The sequence below is a fragment of the Falco rusticolus genome, chromosome Z (genome assembly GCF_015220075.1).
Source record: "Falco rusticolus isolate bFalRus1 chromosome Z, bFalRus1.pri, whole genome shotgun sequence".
Classification (NCBI taxonomy): domain Eukaryota; kingdom Metazoa; phylum Chordata; class Aves; order Falconiformes; family Falconidae; genus Falco; species Falco rusticolus.
The window spans coordinates 65,114,914-65,137,322 of record NC_051210.1 but is presented as its reverse complement, the minus strand read 5'-3'; the positions used below and the strand labels follow the sequence as shown (position 1 = coordinate 65,137,322).

At 41.9% G+C, this 22,409-nt stretch overlaps 1 protein-coding gene across 1 annotated transcript in view; it reads right to left on the bottom strand.

Annotated features, from left to right (window-relative positions):
• ANKRD55 (ankyrin repeat domain 55) overlaps positions 1–21,620 on the bottom strand; it is a 50,702-nt gene extending 29,082 nt beyond the window's left edge. The window contains exons 1-6 of the mRNA XM_037374320.1: positions 21,319–21,620; positions 14,342–14,464; positions 11,702–11,832; positions 9,526–9,635; positions 6,878–6,938; positions 3,211–3,339 (exon numbers count right to left, since the gene is read on the bottom strand). Coding sequence (XP_037230217.1) covers positions 3,211–3,339; positions 6,878–6,938; positions 9,526–9,635; positions 11,702–11,832; positions 14,342–14,464; positions 21,319–21,358 — 594 coding nt within the window. The 5' untranslated portion in view covers positions 21,359–21,620. The remainder of the gene's footprint in view (positions 1–3,210; positions 3,340–6,877; positions 6,939–9,525; positions 9,636–11,701; positions 11,833–14,341; positions 14,465–21,318) is intronic.
• Positions 21,621–22,409: the final 789 nt, after the last annotated feature.

The following is a 22,409-nucleotide window of genomic DNA, read 5'->3' as shown; positions in this document are numbered from 1 at the left end:
CTTCCCTGGCTCCTTCCTTTGCCTTGGGTGGGTGGCCACTCTGTCCTTGAGATGCCCTGCAGCAACAGAGAGATTTCTTTCCTAGAGATCCTGAAACTTAAGCATGCTCTCACCTTCCAAGTAATTACAGAGAGGCTGCTGTGCTTGCTTAGCCAAACATAAATGGATAATTGCCTATGCTTTTCTTTTACAACGTGTTTAAGATATTAAGATACAGGTATTTCACTCTGCTTGCAGGAAATGGGGGAATGAAATAATTGCATTGTTGCTATGGAGCAAATATGCAGGCTTGTAATTTTTTAAAGCTTTGCACTCCAAATCAACATACAAAAAAGCCATAAGCGCAGATCCATGTGGCAAAATATTATTTTTAATGGTTTCTTTTTAGTTGCCTTCTTTTTATCCCTAGAGGTCTGCATTTCTTCACTTTAGAAGAAATCTTTGTTTGATTAATTTTTTATTCTTTAAATGAAAGCTGGTATTTTACATAACCATATGACTTTGGGAGCCAGAGTTTTAAGAAAGATACAAAGAAACTTCTGGTAAAAATCATTACAACTGGTAAGGCAATGCAGGAGGACTCCAAATCTTCCCAGGCTATTCCCAAGGTACTAATACTACTATGATATGATAGTATGTAAGTATGATAGTGTATACTGTACAGTACATACTATATTTTACTAGGATTTTAACGATACCATTATTTAGAAGTATTAGAATGACTTTATACTTTGTTCCAGTATCAGGTAACAGTTTTTTGTTACAAAGATGTGTTTCCTTTTCTTTACAGCAATTACTGCTGGCTGCAATGAAAGAAGAGAAATACCTCCTGAGGCACTTTTAATATAGTCCTGTCTGCACCAGCTCTTAAAAATACTGCATGTGTAAAAAATGTGACACGAGATATTCTCACTTCAAACCAGAATGATCTGTGGTTTTGACACCAATGTAACACATTTGCGCTGAAGGCATGAACTCAAGTGGCAGGAGGTTTGAGCTTTACAGTCGATCAGAGCTTGGTGCAGGCAAGGTCTGTTGAGTTACATAGCTGGGACTCCACAGCCACCATTTGTGTGATGGGAGATCAAGTGCCAAAGTTGCACTCAGAAACAGTAAGCATGGAACAATCATTCCATATGAAACATGCCTGAGAATTTGGTTTCAAATGGTGGGCAATGGTTTGTAAGTGGTCCTGCTCTGTTTCAGCGCAGTGTGCACAAACTCTTTCCTGCAAAGTTTCCTTCTGAAACTTTCTGTGCAGTGCCTGGTCTTCCCCTTGCTGCATTTTTTATAAATGAAATTAAACACAGGGCCCTATTCAGCTGAAAACAACCCCTGCAGCTGGTACTGTCTGAGCTCTGTGAGTCTCTTGTTCTCTGAGGATATTAATACAATTCTTAAAGGAAAAAATATCCCCTCTCCAGCAGCCACAGAGAAGGCTGTTAGACATAATGATGATCCCACCCAGAAGAGCTGTTGTTCTGCTCTCTGTCATAGCAAAGAAAGTCATGTTTGCCCACAGTATCTATTTCTCTTTCCTGAGCCTAACAGGGTGGCAGAAAATGAGTAAGAGAATTACTAACAGATCTGTTGCATGCTCTTGTATTTCAGATACACTTTCTGGACCTAGAATATGGAGAAGTATGTGGATGGAAGAAGCAATTTATAAGGTTTCATAGTAGAAAACTCTCAAGGAAAAAAAAAAAAAAGGGAGGGTCATTCTGCACATTTCCTCTGATTTTTGGGAGCACCTTAAAGGAACAAAGAAGAGGGATTTGTGATTTAGTGCCACCAGAGCCCAGCTGAGTTTTGTGCATTTTTAATTTCCCCCTTTCTCAAGAGTTGTTCCGCATGTTTGTGAGAAAAAGGGGCCGTGGGAGTTAATGGTGAAATTAAACAATAAAATTTACAAAATACAGAATCAGGGAAAGATTAAGGTATGAGGGGGAGCTCTGGGGGTCACGATATGAAGGGGATTCCCTTTTGTCTTTCTGTTCGAGAGACAGCTTGTTCCCCAAGCTATGATGCAGACTTCTGCCTGGCCTGCAGGAGCTTGCCTGAGTTTCAGAAATTTCCCACTGAAAGCAGCCTGCACTGGGGTAAGCCTAGTAAAAAGGCACAACAGTTTTAAAGTAGATACCTTTAGGCCCCCTAAGGCAAAACAGCAAAGGATGTAGCCCAATTTCTAACTGATTAGGATTAAAGAGGAATAAAACTGTTGTTGAAATATTAGCAGTTGCAGAGGCCAAAATACACCTTTACTTCAGGAAAACTAAAATTGAGCCTATTGTATGTGAACCATCTGTGGGAGGCTGTGGTTGGAAGAAAAGAGATTATTTGTCCTAGGTGTCCTTACTCATTTACAAATACAGTATGTGGCAGTTCAGAGCTTTTAAATTTCTTTGCTGACAGATTTTTTAAGATGAGTGAACTTAGACCAAAAGGTGAAGATGCAAATACTTAGTCATTGTAGGAAAATGTTACTGGATTTTCATACAAGTTCTATTTCTGCCTATCTGTTGTGCAGGTGTTTTGAACATTGATACTGGAACTTGCTATGGCAAGTGAGCAAGTTATAATTTCATCTGGGATGTTTTCTGCAGTAAATTTTAGGCGTAACTTAGTAAATTATACTAAATTTTAGACCACTTACTACCAATTGCATAATACAGTGTTTAATGCCACTTTAAATCTGGGTGTTTTCCTTCTCTAATGATGGCCTGAGTAATTTTTAGCAATGTGATTTTTTTTTTTTCTGCATAGGAGATAGGAACATACAGCTGAGCAGGAAATGTGTTTGGCTCCTTCTCTTCACTAATCGCCAGAGAAGTAAGGCCTCAATGCTTCATCTAATTATTCCACAACTATAGCTGTTTAAATATGTTTTTACTTGTGTTTATATTATTTTATTCCCAAAGGCCTTTGGCAAGACTATTTAAGCTGCTGATTTTTGCAACCCTGATTCAGTGAAAAAATTTAAGTATGAGTTCAACATGAAGCATATACATAGTCCCAGTGAGATAAATGGTAAGTTTGTTTAGGGCGACAGCACTGAGTTTATATTAAGTACGCCTTGCTCTACAAAGATACTAGATCGTTGATCCATGTCCACTGGCAAAATGCTGGGGCTGTTGGCAGGCATTCCTAACATCTGTTTTCCTCATTTCACAGCCAAAACAATTGCCTGTTGAAACCATGGCTGTGGCTCACCTGTACTGCCCAGTGCAGAGCTGTTTTGAAGTCTTTGTCCACCAGAGTCAGGTCTGCTCCCTTGTGCAGCAGAGTCTGTGTGTGCTGGGGCCTGTTGTGGAAAGCAGCCCAGTGGAGTGAAGTCATTCCCTGAAAGCCACAAACCCAGAGAGCAAATAATTGTCACTCACAGGAGCATCCTTCAAGTCTCTGTAGATAACCTAGACAGTTCTAAAACCATTTGGGACTGACAGGTTCTTCCCTATCTTGATTTGGAATAATTAGTAACAGCTTCTGAATTAGTGGATAAGGGGGAACCAAACAACTTTTTGAGTTACTACAGAAAATGGATACAAATACAAACACTTCTTTTGTACGTGACTATAGCGTATTATAAATAATGCGTGGTTAGGGTCACTGTGGCTTGGGGATGGTTCCTCTCTGCTCAGTTTGGATCCTGTGAGAAAAGCCTGGTTTAGACAGGTTCTTTGACATGACACAGTGTGATGTTTATTTTAGGTCTTGTCTTTGATCCAAAATAAATACTATAAGCTAGTATTCTAGCTGGCACTAATCAGCAAGCTAAGTTACTGGCTCAGTGATCTCAATAAAAAAGTCACAATATAAACATCTCATATTGACCGTTTAGGGAGAAAACAAAGCAAATGGTAAGCTATTGACCTGTATTTTCATTTCCATCTTAGCTGTGTTCAGTCAGTCTTGGTAGATCAGAGAATTAATGGCCTCTATTTGCACTTTCTTCAGCATTGTTATACACACCTGTATTTTACTCTACATCCATAATATTAAAGATTTTCTGTATAAAGTTACTCATTCAATGTGTTTCTTAAAAATTGGTAGTGTTGTTCAGGTGTGGTAACAGTTTACTTTGGCAGGCGTTACTACCTCTTATCAGGGAAAATGCATTTCAAGAGTCTTTCCTGGTTTCCAAAATGATAAAAAGCAAAAATTGTGGAGTGGAAAAGAAATTAAAACTTGACAAAAACACCATAAATCCAATTAGCAACAACTCAGATACATGAGCTATAAAACATTGATGCAAACAGCTTATCAATGCATTAATACTGGATGTTGTTAGCAGTGATCTTCCATCTAGAAGTCTGAATGCCCTAACATGAATTTCTGTCACTCATCATGTATCTTATAAGGCTTTTCACATCCCCAGGTGGCTTAAGCACAGGTGATGGCAAAACAGAGCAGCTGAACAAGCAGTTTTGGTTTTAGTTAGGATTTGCAAAGCTTAATCATGGGAGTTTTGGCTTTCTAAAACCAAAAATGAGGGTAAAATCCTGCCTTAACTGAAATTAATGGGAGCTCTGCCATTGACAGCGGTGGACCAAGGTTTTGGCACAAAGGACTTGATACTGTTAATGAACACTCAGTATCTGTGAGTGCTGTGAAGTGATGCTTCAGTGAAGTGATTTCCACCTGGCAAATGGGTCCTCATCTCTAGTCCTGAAAAGCAGGAAAAATCACTGAAAGAAGAGCTACAGTGTACCAGGCTAGCTTTCCATCATCTACTCTCAGTCTGTTGATATGGACAAAAAAATCCTTGAAGAACAATTTTCTCTCTTTCTACTCTGGTAACCAGCAAAGTCAGCTGTAATATAAGAGTGTGGAAACGGTAGGTAGAGATCAAAGATATCTCTAGCACAGGGATGCAGCTCAGAGAGATCAGTAGCAGATGCTTAGTGAGAAAACAAGAAACAAAGCTTGATGATATACAGTCACCTAACATTTGGTAATCAGATCAAAGACTTCCTATGACATCCAGAGCTCCACTGGATAATGATGCACTTTCTGAAAAAGTAATTGTTTAAATTTCTGTAGGTGTCCCCATCATTTTAGATGTAAAAGCCAGTTAATAATAATTCTCTTTTCATCTTCTCCATGCAATTTATTATGTGATGGACTTGTATTACATCATCTCTCTGACATAGTTGCCTAGCTGAAAGTCCTACTGTAATAAGTTTGTTCTAGTTGTTAGTCTGCCCATGAAAGGAAGCTACTCTCTAACTATTGCCATCTTGGTAGTCCTTTTCTGTTCCTTTTCTTGTATATCCTTTTTCAGATTACTCTTACAGCCAGCATTCAAGATGCGGGTGCACCAAGGATTCAGAGTATAAGGCTGCTGTTTTGTTCTTTATTTCTTTTCTAGTAATTCATACATTCCACATGTCCTGTTTGAGCACCCAACTGAGCAAAGAGCATTTAGCTGGTTGTAATGGCAGCTCACACGTGCAGGCCTGCTGCAGTGGGCAATGACTGTGTAGCTTGCACCCATCTGATTTGTGCATGGTGATACTGTCTTTGAGTGGCATCTGTAGATAGAGTCCTGTTTGTGAGAGGAAGCATGAGGGTGATACCGGAACTGTCAAAGCTGAAGATCCAGCAGAAGATAATATTAAAGGTGAAACTGTCAAACAATTGCACATGTATGAAAAATAAGGAGCAATAGGGGATGTAAAAGGAGAAAAAACAAGAAATGATTGTGAGACATATAGTGTGACACTTTTCTTGCCTGGCTTCGAGGCTTTTTCAGGGAATGTTTCTTCACGTTGTTATCTTACAGGCTTCATAAGTAAACCCACAGAAAGCCACTGTTGTGGAAACTATGAAACCTCCAGATGTATTTCTTACTGTTTACGTGTGCATGCATTCATTGGGGTGTTTTTCTCAAGTGTAAGATGGGAAAACTGAAGTGTTTTAGTTATGCCAAGAGAACAGCTCTATTAGCTGCAATCATTTCTGAGGATCCACATTTTCCAGAGAACATGAATATTCAGGCATTAGTACTTACACTTGAACAAATATCTTCTCAGTGCCAAATGACAGAGATGGACTAAAAGTTCCAAATTGCATGTAGCAATGCATTACAGCAAAACATTACAGCTTGAAATTTTGATCCGTGGTTCCATGCAATTCATCAGCAACATAATTATACACCAAGACAAAGCATACATCTGTTTTAGGCTGTTGTGAGCAGGGTCTGCAAACCATCCAGTGGATAAGGAAGGTTCATGGGAAGAAGGAAAATTAACAACCCTGTGGCGATTCTGGCACCATGGAGAAGAGATGCATCCTTGAGCAATTGTTAGAGTGAAAAGAAACATATGAAGAGACATGCAGAGTCTCTCTTGTGTCTTGGCTTCTCTATTTGGAGAAAAAAAACATTTGGGAAGTTAATACTCTCCTCTGTACACTATGTGTATATATATATATATATGCAGGGCACAATTCTTTAACAATCAGAGGACAGCATAAATTTGTGTAGCTTCATGGCTGTTTTGTGTAACACTCGTTTTCTGAATTTTTTCTTGAGAACAGTACTTTAATGATGGGATGGTTGGTAAAGGTGAAGATTTAGTCCGATGTCTAACTTTAGAAGAATCAAAAGCAATTAATGTCTTGGCAAGTGAGTTAAGAGACTGACTCAAAGTACTCCCTAGTTGGCAGCATATGGAGAAGGTTTATTAGCCTAAAGGTGCATCATGTATAGTATGAAAAATGAGATAATGCTTTTCAGATTTCAGCAAAAGTGTTACAGAAATTTTTGACTAGTGCATGGTCTCATCATAAAATTGATGAATTACAGTGGACTCTTTCTGAACAGCAAGACTTATATGCTTTCAGAGCCTGGGACTGTAAAATGCACAAGCTCACTCACCTCATTGTCCTGATGATTAATTTCACCAAGATTTGACTGCTGCAGAAGCACATTCAGAAGCCTGCAGAAGCAATGACATAATCAGTGTCGTGTACTCCTGACTAAACCTGAAAATCTGACATTTTTTGAGAAACATAACATGCAATTTCAAGACAATTCAGTATTAGTGATGGGCACAGGTCAGAATCTTAGGTCTGAGCTTTGTCGTACTAGAAAAGCAAACAGGACTTTATAGCTTACTGTAACAACAAAAGTTTAGTTCTGTGAATTAAAAGCATACCCACTAGGAAGAATTTTTGTGCTGATTGCCAGGCTAGAATCAGAGTGTGTAATACTATACATGTGTGCAGTTTTTGGTAGCTTAGCAATTCATTGTAATCCTATTTGATAAAGTTTTAAACAAACAGAAATGATAATGACCATTTTCTGAAAGGATTTTCCACTCTCCTTAGCTCTTGGACTAATGTGATGATGTGTACGTGTTTGTGTGTGTGTGTATGCATGCATGCATACTATATATCTACACACACACAAACCAATAGTATTCTAGAAGGCCTTGTATATAAAATACCAATAGCATTTTACAAGTGTCTGCTGCTATAGGGCCATTGTCATGGTATAAAGTACAGCAATGCTTTGGTTCATGTTTTTATAGAATATCAGACTACAAACACTCCCCTCTGGTGGAGGGAACAGTTACAATAAAATAGTTACATGAAATATTATTATTCAAGTGCAATAATATTTTTAACACTGCATGAATTTTGCTTTTCTTTTCTTTTTGGTATCCTATGAAGATGTTCCAAAATCACTATGGGTTTGGTGAAGATGGTTGTGTTTTATAGTAGGAAGCTAAGTGTTTGGATCATGTACACAGGTGGACCATGGAAATGAAAAGGACCATCCTGTCACAGGCTATAACAAAGCCAAATAACATAGATCCTAACATGGGTGTACAGTTCTTATGATTCTAGCAAAAGGAAAGATATATCCTCAGTGTACCCCTGGATAAGATCATAATGCAAATCTGTGGCTCATCTGAAGGTGTGAATTTGCTAGAAACATTCAAAACATGATTATTTAAAAGACGGGCTGTTTTGCAAGGAAATTAAAAGATGATGAAGTGTCAAGGAGGGGACTCTGATAAATATACATATAATGCACAGGTAAGTGTACACAACCATGTATTTATTCCCATGCATAGGAGACTGAATGAAAATCTTTTGCTGCTTTTCATCAGGACAATCTTCAACAACTTCCAGTATGTTTTCTGGATTGAACTGTGCTCAGGTGCGGGGATCAGGTCAAGCTGAGGATGTTGCACGACAAACTCATTCCTCCACCTGCTGCCCCCCGCCCCCAGTAATAAACAACTACATAATGTAAATTATTCAGAAGAAAGACATTTCCAGTGGTCGTTGTGCTGCCTCTAGCACACGGGGTTGTAGCAGCGGGCTGCCAGCTTTCAAACTTGGCTGAAAAAGCTTTTCATAGCTGGCCACTGCATATACCCTCTTGGCAATGACCGGGGTGAAAGAGCCTCCACCTCAGTGTTCAGGCATGTCTTCTGAGCATAGAGCAAACCCAGTGAGAAGAGAGGGAAAGGAACTGAGCAACTGGTAAGCTCCTGTGCAGAGCAAAGTTCTGCCCATATCCATGGAGAATGTGAAAAACGTTCAGGCAACCCTGTGTAATGCTGGTGAAATAGATTACTGTTTCCTTTCAAGTAGAGCACATGCAGTGTCGAACAAACATCGTCTTCCTTCTGTGGAGGTTTTGTTTAATGATAGTGACCCGTACTTTTGCAGAAACCTCAAGCTATTCTCTCCAAGTGATGCATGAAAAGCAATGATAATAAGGAAAATGAATAAAGCTGTTAAAAAAGGCTGGAGCGCAAAATCAGTGGAAACACACAAGAGGTCTGGTCTGGTCTGATACGCCAACAGCAGCAAAACCGTAGACTGAGTGATTAAGTTACATGAACATTTTGTATATCTCTAATATCTTCTTATCCCTCCAAGCACTGTTTACTTAGAGGTTTTTAAGTGAATTTATTCAGATGTACAAATCGAAATTTGTTGAACCTTCTTATTATCACAGACTGGAATGATACAAAGGGGATCTTTCTTAAGACTTCTTGTGAAGACACTCTGTAGTTGTTACTCCACCTTCAGTAAAAGTAGTTAAAAATGAGCCAGTACACCAAAACTCAGCTTCCCCTTTAAGCAGAGGCTCTCAAAGAAGTTGCCATGTGAAAAACTTCCCTCACATTTGCTGTGCTACTCAGAGGACAAGTCCAGAGAAGGAGCTTCTTGTATTTCTTGTGGGGAGGTGGAAGAAAGGTGATTAATTAGGGGAGACGGAGGTTTTCAACCTCTATTATAAGTTTTTTTCCCCCCTTCTGCTATTGTGATCTTAAAGCAGGCTCCTCACCTTGCTTGGCCATATATCTCTGTTACACAAGTGTTGTACAATGCTTTTCCTCCTCTCTACCTTTTTTTATGATAACCAGTAAACAAAGGAGGAGGTCACAAATGTAACTCACAGCTAACCTTCCTGACTGGGGCTCCCCTTTGGGCTCGGTACCTTGTGTTGGTGACTGTCTGTTGAGAATTGACCAACAAATACTGTTGGAGCCTGGGACATACCTCACATCAGGCTCTGCAGTAGCAGCGTGTAGTGGCAGCCTCCCATTTTTGTCAGGTATGTTCTGCTTAGCACCGTTTCTGAGCAGGCTGACACAGCCTTCCAGCCAGCCCTAAAAAAGAAATCAGAACATGTCAAAGACGAAAGTGAAATGCATCAGGCCAGATCTTTCCTGGTGGTCTGGCACCTGTGTACGCCTTTAACTGTTTCCGCAGTATGAGGAACTGGTTTTTTGTTTCCCCAATAGAGGTCTCTCAGCACTGACAGCAGTTCCCCTTTGGAGTCCAAGTTTCAGACTAGCACAGTCATTTATTTCTCTGATAAAGCGTTTTCTTTACATTGCATTTTGTTTTTTCTGCTGCTGTGGCAGGTACTGACAGAGTAAACAGCAGACAGTAAACAGCCAATCCCTGTATCACTAGCAAATGGTACACGTACTCCTGCATGTGGATTTAATTATACTAGGTTAAACTGAGAGCATGAGCACTTAATCTCATTTCCTTTATGAAATTTTAGCAGGGATGGCAAATCAATAGTAAAAAGCCTTAGAGTGTGGTTTTGCAAACATTGTTGCAGAAGTTTGAATTAAAAACGTCAGACTGAAAATGGCACCAAAAGAGATGGGATTAATCAGTTCTTGGACTAAAACCTTCTATTGATCACCTCAACAAAGAAGCAAGTAAACAATCTGGTTCTGACTGCATAAATCTTTCAGTGTATACTTAAGTCCCAGAGAAATTGAGCATGGGTTTAAGTGTTTTGTTCAAACCTCCATAGGCAATCAATAAAGACCATTCTCTCCTGTATGAGCTATGTTGGATCGCCTTTACCAGCATTTATAGGGAAAAGGTGTGCAATGATGGAATCAGAACATCTCTGGTGCAGCTCCTGGTGGAAGTGCAAGACCGCTGAATTCTGCATGCAATTCTCTGCTGAATTCAGGACAGACATCACAGCCAAATGCTCTCTAGACCCCTGATTATATCCTTCATAGAAATAGAAATGGAAACTTCGAAGCCTGGGTGGTTTAAATCTTTTCCAGTCATTTCTTTTTTTCCAAAAAATATTTTCTCCCCTCTGGGAAAAGAGGAAGGAAAAAAAGGAGCATGACACCAATTATGGGATTTTTTGAAAATAGCTGGCAGAGGAAATGTTTATTCTGAAGTAAGCAGGGCATGTTCCTTGCACTGAATGAGGCTGCCTGTTTTGCTGTTTTCTACACTTATTTTCTGGCTGAATGTTGCAAAGGTGAGTAGGAGCTTTGTTTTTGTCCTGAATTTGCAGGAAGAGACTATATGCAAGGGATATAGTTTAATTAGGCTGCCACGGTATCTGTTTAAATGAACTGGTGGTCATCCAGCCGTAACTCATACTATGCAGCATGGGTGAACATTTCTTCCTCCTTTCTGTCCAACTAATAATGGAAGCCCATTGTCAATGCCTCTGCCAGCTAACTTGGTCCCCAGCCTTTCTCTGAATCCTGAATTACCTCCAGCAAGGAGTAGAAGACTAAGGAGAAGAGGGTAATCCTTGTGTACTTCAGACAGAGAGCACTGCATCTCCCTTCCCAAACTTCTTAATGGGATATCTGCCCCTGCTGTCACTGGCATGTGGTTTGATTGGGGGATTGGATTGCTCACAGTCTGAAAGTCTGCACTGGCACCTGCAGCACTAAGTTCTTAACCTGGCCATCCAAGGTCCAGAACTGTAGTGAAAAAAAGGCAATGCTCTGGCTTATGTGGTGTGCAGGAAAACATGCCTGCTGACCACCAGAATTTGAGATAGGAATGCCCTCTCTGGAGCATAAATATCTGATCCTGTCAGTGGGAGTGAAGAAGTTCATCTGCACATTAAGAACAAAAGGGGACTTTTGAGCTCCCAGAAACAAGTGGCTTTCTTGAAATCACACAGAGGACGCTGGACCTAGTAAGATCCCCATACCATGCAATGATTTCACAAGTCAAAAGAGAAGGGACACTCTGAGAAGAGTCCTGATCCTTTTCTAATAATCATTGCTCCATTTGCATTACGGTAAAGTTTACCATTTCACTATTGTCTAGAACCAAATGTTTTGTACTTTTTTTCTTTCTGTAGTGTAAGCAGAAATCTTATTTGGTCTGCACATTTACTCCCTTCACTCCATGTATCTTTATATCCTTTGCCCTCATGTCTTGGTACCAGATAAGTTGCCAGAGATAAACTGGTACGTCCACAAGCATCTTGAGTATTAATATTGGCTCCCATCTTCAACAGAAGCTTCACTGTGTCAACCTGGCGTCCTGACACAGCATGCATCAAAGGTGTGCAACCTGGGGAAGAAAGTCAAACATTCTTTTACAATTTTTATTTTGTCAAAGCCATAAGAGAGAGATATTTTCTTATTTGCTAATGTTAGCACTGGCAAATTAACAAATCCTTTCTCTGACAACTGTCCAACAGTTGTATTCAGCTTTTTATAGGCAGGAAGTAACTGCTATGCCAGTTACTGACCACTGAATTTAAAAAGAGCATGACTTCATTAGCAAAAAAACCTTGCCTCATTAACTGTACTTCTGGAAGGAAAAGTGTTTTTCTGTTGACAAGCTCCCAGTATGAACTGTTGGCTTTGTACACCATTTTGGAGGCTGATATTCTTCAGTGTCTAGTAGCCTGGTGGTGCTTGGCTAATTTTCTCAAATCAACTTCATTCTGTCTCTGTATATTCAAAAGATTTATGAAATCAAGCTGTGTCCTGTGCAAAGGTGCATGTGTGTGACTTGATGCTTTATGTAGATTACTTATTTTAAAGACTGGATTTGCTCTAGAATATTCTCTGTTGTCATAACCACTTTAAAAAAATATTCTGCAAACAATTTATGTGCTGGAAAAAACCAGATATCTATATCCAAACCTAATACTAAACATAACGAAGGGTTATATCTTTTAATTGCTTGCTCTTCCTTCCATTCTGTTAGCTGCTGAATAACAGCAAGAGGTTCTCCTGCAGAATCTGACAAAGCAATTTAAAATGACTAAACTGGGAATAAACATGAATATTAGAAATAATAAGGCTACTAGAAACTTCAGACAACTGAAGAATATTTATTCTTACTGGATTCAATGAGACTGCTGAGCAAACACATACTACCCAACCTGAGATTGTGCAGGCTCTGCTATATGTGCAGGACATAAGCTGTTTGTTTTGTCTCACAAGACTGGTCTTTAGTTCCATTTGTATGTACAATCTAGTAAACAAGTTCATTCTGGAGCTGAAAGAGTCTGTCTCCACTCACTGCCCTTCATACCTAGTCCCTCTCCCAGTAAAATCTGGACGGAGAGCATTTTAGCTTGATTAAGCATTTTCCCTACTGACCAACAGACATTTTAAAGGTAACAGTTAGGATGTTTGCTTTCAAATGTAGGGAAAACTGGTAACTTTATGAAAACAGCTAAAGATAAGAATAGACAGCGTTCATATGGACCTTTTAAGAGAATCATAGAAGCATTTAGGTTGGAAAAGACCTTTAAGACCATAAAGTCCCACTGTTAACCCAGGACTGCCAAATCCAACAGCAAATCTTGTTCCTAAGCACCACATCTATACATTTTTTAAATACCTCCAGAGATGTGATTCCACCAGTTCCCTGGGCAGCCTGTTCCAATGCTTGACCACACTTTCGGTGAAGGAATTTTTCCTAATACCCAATCTAAACCTCCCCAGCACAACCTGAGGCTGTTTCCTCTTGCCCTATCTCTTGTTATCTGGGAGGAGAGACCTGCCCCCACCTGCCTACAATCTCCTTTCAGGTAGCTGTGGGGAGTGATGAGGTCTCCTCTGAGCCACCTCTTCTCCAGGCCAAACACCCCCAGTTCCCTCAGCCGCTCCTCATGAGACTTGTGCTCCAGACCCTTCACCAGCCCCACTGCCCGTCTCTGGACACGCTCCAGCACCTCAGTGTCCCTCTTGCAGTGAGGGGCCCAACACTGAACACAGGGTTCGAGGGGCGGCCTCACCAGTGCCCAGTGCAGGGGGACTTGGCCTAGTCCTGCTGGCCACACCGTTTCTGATACAAGCCAGGTGTCTTTGGCTTTCTTGGCCACCTGGCCACACACTGCTGGCTCAAGTTCAGCTGGCCACCAACCAGCACCCCCAGGCCCTTTATTGCCAGGTTGTGGTAAACTGCAACAAAAATACTTTTGAATAAACAGTCTTCCTTCAGAGAAGCTTCCAGAGATCTGTGGCTCTACTTCACTTGGGAAATAGATGTATATAAAAGCCAGCCAATGGACAGCGCTTCGTAAAACCATTAAATAGTAACCTGAACACAAAATCAAAAAGCCCAGAGTCTCACAGATGAAACAGATTATTTAGATCATTGCACATTGTATAACCAACACTTTGGCAAATAATTGCATGACAAAATCATTCAAACTGTGTCTGTACACATGCTTCTTAAGTGCAAAAGACTGGAAACCCTACTCTAGAAATGTGCAGAATGTATAGAATTTGGCTTTGATAAAAAATAGGGGGTTTCTTTCCCTGAAACGACAACAATTTCTTAGCATCTCCCTAAAGAAGAGAAAATAGATTCATGATAAAGTACTGTGATTATAGCAAAACAACTTATTTGTACCCATAGAAAAAAACCTTACAGTTACAGGGGGAAAGAAGTATCCAAACTGAGCATTTCCAGTGGATGTTCCAAAGAATAACTCACATTTCCTATATTCTGCTACTAAATATAAATTGCCGAATGTAAATATCAGGATAAAAAATGGAAAATCTAATTGCAAGCTGAATCAACTAATCCCCGGAGAACAGGCTTGGCCTTCATTTACCCTCACTGTCGCAGCACTCCAGGATGGAAGGATCTTCTCGAATCACTGCAGTTAGTGTGTTCACATCACCATTAGCTGCTGCTTGGTAAACCACAGTCAAGTCAACCTCTTCTGCTGCATCACCTACAGGTATGTCCATGAGTAAGCAGAGAGCAAGTACAAATGATTAACAGTGAAAATAATGACACTTATTTCACTGAGGTTTTATGACTATATAACTCAAGGTGGAATAAAATGTATCTAAACAGCACTGTTTTTTGTGTTAGTCATCTGAAACATTTTTCATCGTAACTTCTTCCAAAAACTGTCAAACATAGACACTGAGAGGATGTAAGGAAACTTCTGGAAAGTTTCACCTCTTATAAGAAATCATACTAACATTAATATAACATGACTTGAGAAACAACGAAGTAATAACTGAAATGGTTCATGATATTGCTGGCCACACTTTTAAGAGATAGGATGAAACCAGGACACAGGTGTTTTCAGTTTCAGTGTTATCCTTGCACCAGTCAGAAGACAGGTTTTTCACCTCCTTTCCCTGCAGTATCCAGGGGAATTCTCTTCTCAGGAGAGTGAACTTGTGGCAGCAATAACTTGTGTTAATGATTCCTGCAAAAAGGAAAGATGGACTATTGCTTGGAACCCAGGGGAGGTTTATTTTGTTTGGCAATTACAGTATGAGGTATTATTTAAAGAGATGCCTTGCAGGACCTGTTCCTGAACACTCCTCAGTTTTTTCTTTCTAGAGAAATCAATTTCATTATTCTGTCTTTTGTTTTTTTGTCTGTAACTTCCTTCCAGACTGGTCATCCCATGTTCCATATGCCTACACCTTCTTTGCCTTCAAGTGGACTATTAATTTGTTAACTCCAGGAGTCAAAGCAGTTGATCTTTTGGTGCAGGGTCAAATCTGATGTAATGGTCAAATGATGCAGATAAGTTTTGTTGGTCAGCCACAGTCTCATGTTTAATTTTTAAGAGTTTCTGATCTCTATTAACTCAAAAATAAGTATAGCTGCAGTGAGCTGCGCTGTTCATTGTGGCTGAGGGTTAGAGCTACAGAGTGCAGCATTTGTCCAGCTGCTGCACTACCTTGTTAGCAGAAGAATGTAAAACTGATGCCTAAATCACACTAGCGAGTTGATCAAAGGAAAGACGGATGAAGTGATGGTCACTGTCATGTCTTCTGGAGATAGCATAACTATGTAAGCTGTGCACAAAAAAGGGAGATGGTTTAAAGAGAATTTGAAAAGTTAGTAAAAAAAGAAAAGTAAAAAAAAGGTCTTTTTCATAACCAATGTATTATTATTAACACACTGAAACAAATCATATTTTAAACATTGTCATATATATTTTTGAGTGATACAAGATCTTTTACGATAATTTTAAAGTATTAGCCATGCTATGCACATTGTGACCAGATGTTGTCACAGATGAACCTGCATGAGCTCCACAGGGTTTACAGCCAGCGTAATTCCCCACATGTGATCTTCTCTCCCCAGGATGCAACTGTCACTCTCAGCTTCAAAACTTGGCTGCCATGGAAACGCAATCAGCTCTCACCCTGGGGAAGATTAGTCTGTCAAAGCTGGAGCTCCGGTTGTGCAATTGGGAAGACTAGAAAACTGATGTTAAATCTGCCTTCACCAGTGCACAGATTCCCTCTCCATCACTACTCAACTGAAAATAATTTATTTTCTTTCTTCCAGTCTTTTAAATTACACATTTGATAAAATTTGTGAATTAAAAATGTTAACTTGATTTTTATTTTATTGGGGAGTCTGTTGCTGAGGGAGCTGTTCATTTGCCTGAGAAGCTTTGACCTGTGTGCTTGGGAGATCAGGAGAGACCAAGAGGCATTGCTTCTGCAGAGTCATCATCAGTGACTAGCACATGAAAAAAGAAGTGACTTGACCACAGGGCTCATTAATCAGATTTCCTTATCGTGCCAGATCTGCAGGCTGCTCTCACAATCAGTAAAGTCAGCAAGGGCATGTTAATAACAAGCTCAGGTCTGAGCTAGTCCCTTACGCAAAGAGGGGTGTAATATGGGCTGGGTGGAAAGCAAGGAGACAAGCCAGTGGTTCCTTGCTTGTGTTGCTCCTCTTGGCCACTCCCTGCAGGCACACAGGAGGTGCCAGCCGTGAGCACCAACATAGCTCCTCTCACAACTGCATGCGGTGGTTACTATATGGGAATGGTACAGAGAAGATGCTGCTGGCACTGGGAAAGAAACTATTAGATGTACTGAGACAGACAGTGGACCAAGGGGGCTCTCACCTCCTTTTATGCATTACACATGTAAATTGTGTACTTTTTGCTGTTTACCTTACATGGAGGGCAGTATGGTGGGAAGGCAAGGACATGGATGCATGCCTGCACATGGGTCCCTGTCTCCCTCTGCCCTTTTTCATCTAACTAAAACCAAAACACGTTTTCTCCTGCACCTTTGCTTGTTCCAGGCTGAATCTGCTTTGCCCAGAGCAATTATCCTCCTGTATGAGAGGAAGCAAACCTCTGAATGAGTCAATGGGTGAATGAACAAAGAGGTTTTCCCCATGCCTGCTTTTGCAGAACACAAGCTCCACTCCTGTTAAGGGATGGCAGCACGAAGCCACATCAAGATTCACACTTCCCCACCCATGAGTCCTACTAGCTGTCAGTGCAAGGAGAGGCAGTTGGACTACACTGTCACCCTGCTGGCAAAGGAGACTGGGCCAGGAGGAACTGACACACACCCGTATTGTGCATCTGACATAAAGGAGACTGACATTAATTCCATATCTGTAGGGTGACATGATTTCAAGTGGGGTGTCTTTGACATGACCTGTGTAGCTTTGGGTGGGGTGTGAGGAAGAAGACAGTTGTGTGGTCTCCTGATGCTTCACATGACAGGGAGCAGGAAATGCCAGGAGGGCTTTGGATTGTCACAGCACTATCAAAACTAGCCGGCTGCAACAAGGTGTTAACTTCAGTAAGTAGTTCCTGCGCCTTGCCCTGGCACAGGCGCCAATCCCCCACAAGGTTTCAAAAGTTCATCTACCGTCCGTGATGTTTCTTCATCCTCTTCAGGCCAGCCCACCCTGCTCTTTGCCTCTGCTGCATCTGGAGTCTTCCTTCTCTGGGCTCCTCTTCCGGCCAGCCTCTCCTCATCTGGGGCCTCTCCTTGTCTCTCCTCCCTCTGCTTCTTCCAAGTCTCTCTTCATCCAGAACTCCTCTTCCATCCCCCTTAGAGCTATTTAACTACTTAGCAGGAACCAGCCACAGCTGCACATTATCCACATCAGCCGACCCACCGCCCCTGAAGCCAGCCCACTGCTGTATGTTATCAATGTTAATTAACCCAGCTTCATTCCTCTGTAATTCCTCTACATTGGATGTCATTTGTGCTGGATGGACTTTGCTCCAGGTGACATCTCCCACTTCATGTTCCTCCAGCTTACCCTGTCAAGGAATGAGGGGTCATGGGCACAAAGCTTGTAGGCCATTACTTTTTGCAGACGCCTTCCTGGGCAGAAGAGGAATGGTTTTCAGGGTGGGTGTTTTGCAGAGAGTGACAGTGACATACTGAACATTTGTGTCCCCCTCTGTAAGCCTACCCTGCTGGGGAGCTTGACTGTGGCTGAGGCATCAGCACCACGTGGGATATAGGGATTATGAACAGCCAAATGCCTGACCCTCCATTTTACATTTCATTTTGGAAAATTGCTGTGCTACTGGTAAGTCAGCTTCAGGAAGGCAGAAGGTCCAGCTAGGAGCCTGTGCATGGAGCACAGACAGGGAGAAACTACAGGCTTCCATGACAGTGGTGTAGAAAGGTCTGGAAGGATCTCAGTGAGCAAAGAAAAAATGGCATAAAGGGTTGTGACATCTTAATTTGTGCCTAAAATCCTCAGAATCAGAGTTAAAAGCCACTGTATCTGAAATGAGCTACAGTGTTTTAAAAGCATGTCATTTCTTCAAGACAAAGTAATTGTCTTTGGTTGGAAAAGGGAGTATATAATGAAACGTGCAGAATGATTATAGGATTCAGAGCGATGAAATAATACTGCTTGTGACATTAATTCTCCTCCAACTCTCCTATGAAGAATGCATGTTTTACGTGATTTTCTGTGTCAGCTGATGTGCTGCTTTATAAAGTGCCTGTTGAGATACACGTAAGTGCATGCTCCTGCACTGGATTTTTAAGGCCTAAATAGATTTGCTGCAGCTTAGTGTGTGTGATCTTGACAATGACTGATTCAGACCTTGCTAAAACACTAGGTCTTGAAAACTAAAGGCTGGATAACAGGATAATTTATGCTCATTGTAAAGAAGAAATATTTATGTATATAATTAACTCCCGTCTTTGCTATAGACCCTCTTGTCTCCACCAGTAGCCAAAGGCCTTATGTAATTTCCCACGGCTTGTTGGCAGGACACGTTACTGGGCAGTTTACTTGATTTCAGCTTGCCAAGGGTCAGTGGGCGGTGGATGAGTGCAGTTCTTGGAAATTGTAACTCACTCTCTAATATTATGGATTTATTGATTGCTTAACAAAGCGGTAATCCTTGTGTGTGTCTGGCTGTGAATGTACCAGTCCAGGCCTTTGTTTAGCTTCTCTGTTTAAATGGCAAAACATTTGAAGCCAGGTACTGCACACAATGTCACCAAGCAATATTAAGAAAGGTGAGGTTTCTGATGTTGGTTGGCTTCAAGTCCCATATTGCTGCTGCTGTTAATATTGATAAGTATTATAAAATATTAATAAGAAGTACTATAGGAAGTGTCACAAAGAGACAGTATTTCAAGCCTGAAATGCTGTTTTTTTTGATCTGTAGCTGGGATAGTTTTCTGATGTGTAGGGTGGAGAACAGGTTTCTAGGGAGGGTTGGACTGTTTTATTGGACCAACAGATATTGATCTGGTGTGCTTGAAAGCTAGTCTGTATTCCTCCGCTGTTATAAATTGCTCCAATGGAAGATATTCCCTTTCTCCCTGCTACAAAAATTATGCCTGCTTAAATCATTAATATGCCAAGACATTAACAAGCTATTTAGATGAAATCCACTGTACACAGTAAATTTTGAACAGAGCTTTTTGCATGATAACCAATGAGTTTACTGTCCCATTACTGTGTGTTGTCTGCTCCTACTCCCCATCCACCTACCACGCAGCTACCAGGGAAGGCAAACAGTAAGCCACAAATCATCTAATGAGCCAGCATCCCTGCAGTGGTGGTGGAGGGGCAAACTTATCTGGAGGGGACCGTCTTGCTGGGGAGATGCTCTGAGTGTGACATGGGGCCAGAGATGCTGCTGCATGGGAATAAGGGTGGGCCAGTGTGTAAAGTGACCTGGCAGGATAAGTTTCTGCAGGTCAGGAGCTAGGGGAGGTGCAGGCACATGTTGCCTCCCAACTCTTTTACTTCTACACAGGTAAGGTGGTTTAGGTCAGTGGTCTTCTGCATTGCTATCTGCCCCCTTATCCATCTTGTAGACTTGACTTCTCCTTCCCCAGACCTGGTCATATTCCAGCCTCGCTCCTGGCACTACTCCCCTTGGCTCCCTGGCAGCCATCCCCATGGCACTGAGTGTGCAGTGTTTCCCCACTCCGTCCCCAGTCTGAGCACTGCTGGGATGGCGTGTGGCACAGAGCGTAGTTGTAGTGCCTGCAGAAGGAGAGCTCAAGACGGCTGTTTGGAGTTGCAGAAGCTCAGTCAGCCCCACACTTCTGTCCTGTTGTGGAAAACGCTCCTTACATCATTCACACATCACCTAGGGGCACCTGTCTCTATTCCTGCAGTACAGATCCCCCTTCACCTGTTGCACTTCCTTGCTGGTAGTATTTTTTTGTCTCTTGTGAATCAGTTTTGCTTGATGGCATCCCACTCCTCCCCTCTACTCAGGGTGGGGTCCCAGGTGGGCTGTTGGTGACCAGTACTCTCAAGACTTGCTTCAGGCTTTGGGTGCTACTGTGGCCGTGAGTCCACTGCTTTACATGGAGTGCATTTACTTTGGGTTCACCAAAGAAGCACAGGCAAGCACAAAACTACAACCTGTGAGACCCGACCACCCAAAAGTCACTGCAGCCTCTGTCTTCCTCCTGTCCTCCATCTTCTTTCAACAGTCAGCACTTTCACTGTGGGGCCAGCACAGCCATGTCAGCTTGGACACTATGCAGGTGTGCCCTGGAAACTGTGGCCACTGCACACAAATTATTTGGCAATCTGACTTAAAGAGAAATTTATTGCAATGCAGATGATCAAACAATGACAGTGTCCTGCTTTGGGAACATGAAAGGATTGCCACTACATTCCTGATCGTGGATTAAGTTGTAAGACATAGAAGCTTGTATTGACAGATAAAGACATGAAATTCAATTTCACTTAAAAACAGACATCAAAGAGACATTTGTATTTCCATAGCAACCTTACCATGTAGGAAATCTTCATTTTGGGGCTTTTAAAGATATTTAAATTCACCATTATGACAACACTTAGCTATACAGCTAAGATATGCTGAAGCAAAGTCAATCACTTGTCAGCATCTAGTCCTTTTAATGTGTACAGATTAGCAGACAGGAAAATAATCTTTTCTTAAATTTTTACTCCATTTTAAGCTTCTCTGTTTGCTAATATTGCAATTTTTTATATATATCCCTGAGGACCAATATATAAACAATAAATATACTTGTACATCTGTCACTGCTAAGAACAGTCAGATCCTGTTGCTATTCTGCTGAAAAAAATTATTTTTAAAAAACTCTGTAGCACTAGGCTGAAATATCCATGTCTAAAACTGATGGAAGGAATTCCTTCATGTGTACAAAAACGTCTATGTGACCTGTTTGGTCGTGTCCCCCCCCCCCCCCAAAAAAAAAAAAAAAAAAACAACCAAAACCGTCTTATTTATTCTGTCAAGTAATCGTAGTACATCTGTGTGGGAGACATGGGAGGACCAGAAGATTTTCAAATTAGTAGCAGGTGACTTACCTTTATGCTGATCAAACACGGATGAGGAACTGAAATCCATCGTGGTCTATCTCATATTTTACAACCAGACCAGACAAATGCCATCTCCAGGGTTTTCAGGGAGGAAGCCCATATGTAACAGTAAACGATGCAACAACAGCAGTCGCCAATCTTCTTGTCAGAGATTTAAACTCACCGCACAGCTGCAGGCGAGGACATTATCGCTAGCCTGATGGGAACGGTGTATTCCCTTTTGTTATGGACCCTCTTAAAATGACATCCCTGGGAGCTTAACCGAGCCTCTGGAAAATGTCTCGTCCCCAGCGAGCGAAGCCGCCGCCGCAGCGCACCCGCCTCAGCCGCCCGGCGCCGCCCGCGGGCCGGCAGCGCATGTGCGAGCTGCGGGCGCAGGCTGCGGGGGAACCGGCTCCTGCTGTCAGCCCCGCACGGAGAACACACATCAGCAAGCCCTTTGTGCCTTGGTTTAGTGCTGCCCAGTCACAGTTAGCTGCAGCACGGTGTTGAACGAAGGCGCAGTCACGGAGGGCAGGCTGCCGTGGCTGGAGCGCATCGCGACCGCCCCAGCAGCGCAGCGCGGCAGGTGCAGCAGCTCGCGGTGGACGCTCCGAACCCCGCGTCTGCACAGCCGGCGGCGGACCCAGGTCTTCATGCTAAGTTTTTGCCCGGGCCTCTGCCTCCCGAAGTTGGGGAAACAGGCTCCGTACTGAAAGGGGAGGGGACCCCCGTGAGCTTTGCTTTTAGATAGGTTGTGTCTATGGAGGGAATAATAAATGGACTGACTTGGAATTTTACCTGGATCACGAGCAGTGCCTAGGGGCTGGTGGGCTGGAGGGATATGACAAGTTTACTTAGCTCTGGTGTGCTGGAAGAGACACATCACTACTGCTGAATAAGGTGAGCTAAGAATTAAAAATCAGGAAAACAAGACACTTTTTTTCTGAAAAGTGCAGACAGGACCTACGCTAAAGCTATGCCTAAAGTTGGTCAGCCTAAACATCCCCTAGACCAGGGGTCCTCAAACTAGGGCCTGTGGGCCAGATACAGCCCCCCAGGGTCCTCAATCCGCCCCCGGTATTTACAGACACCCCCCC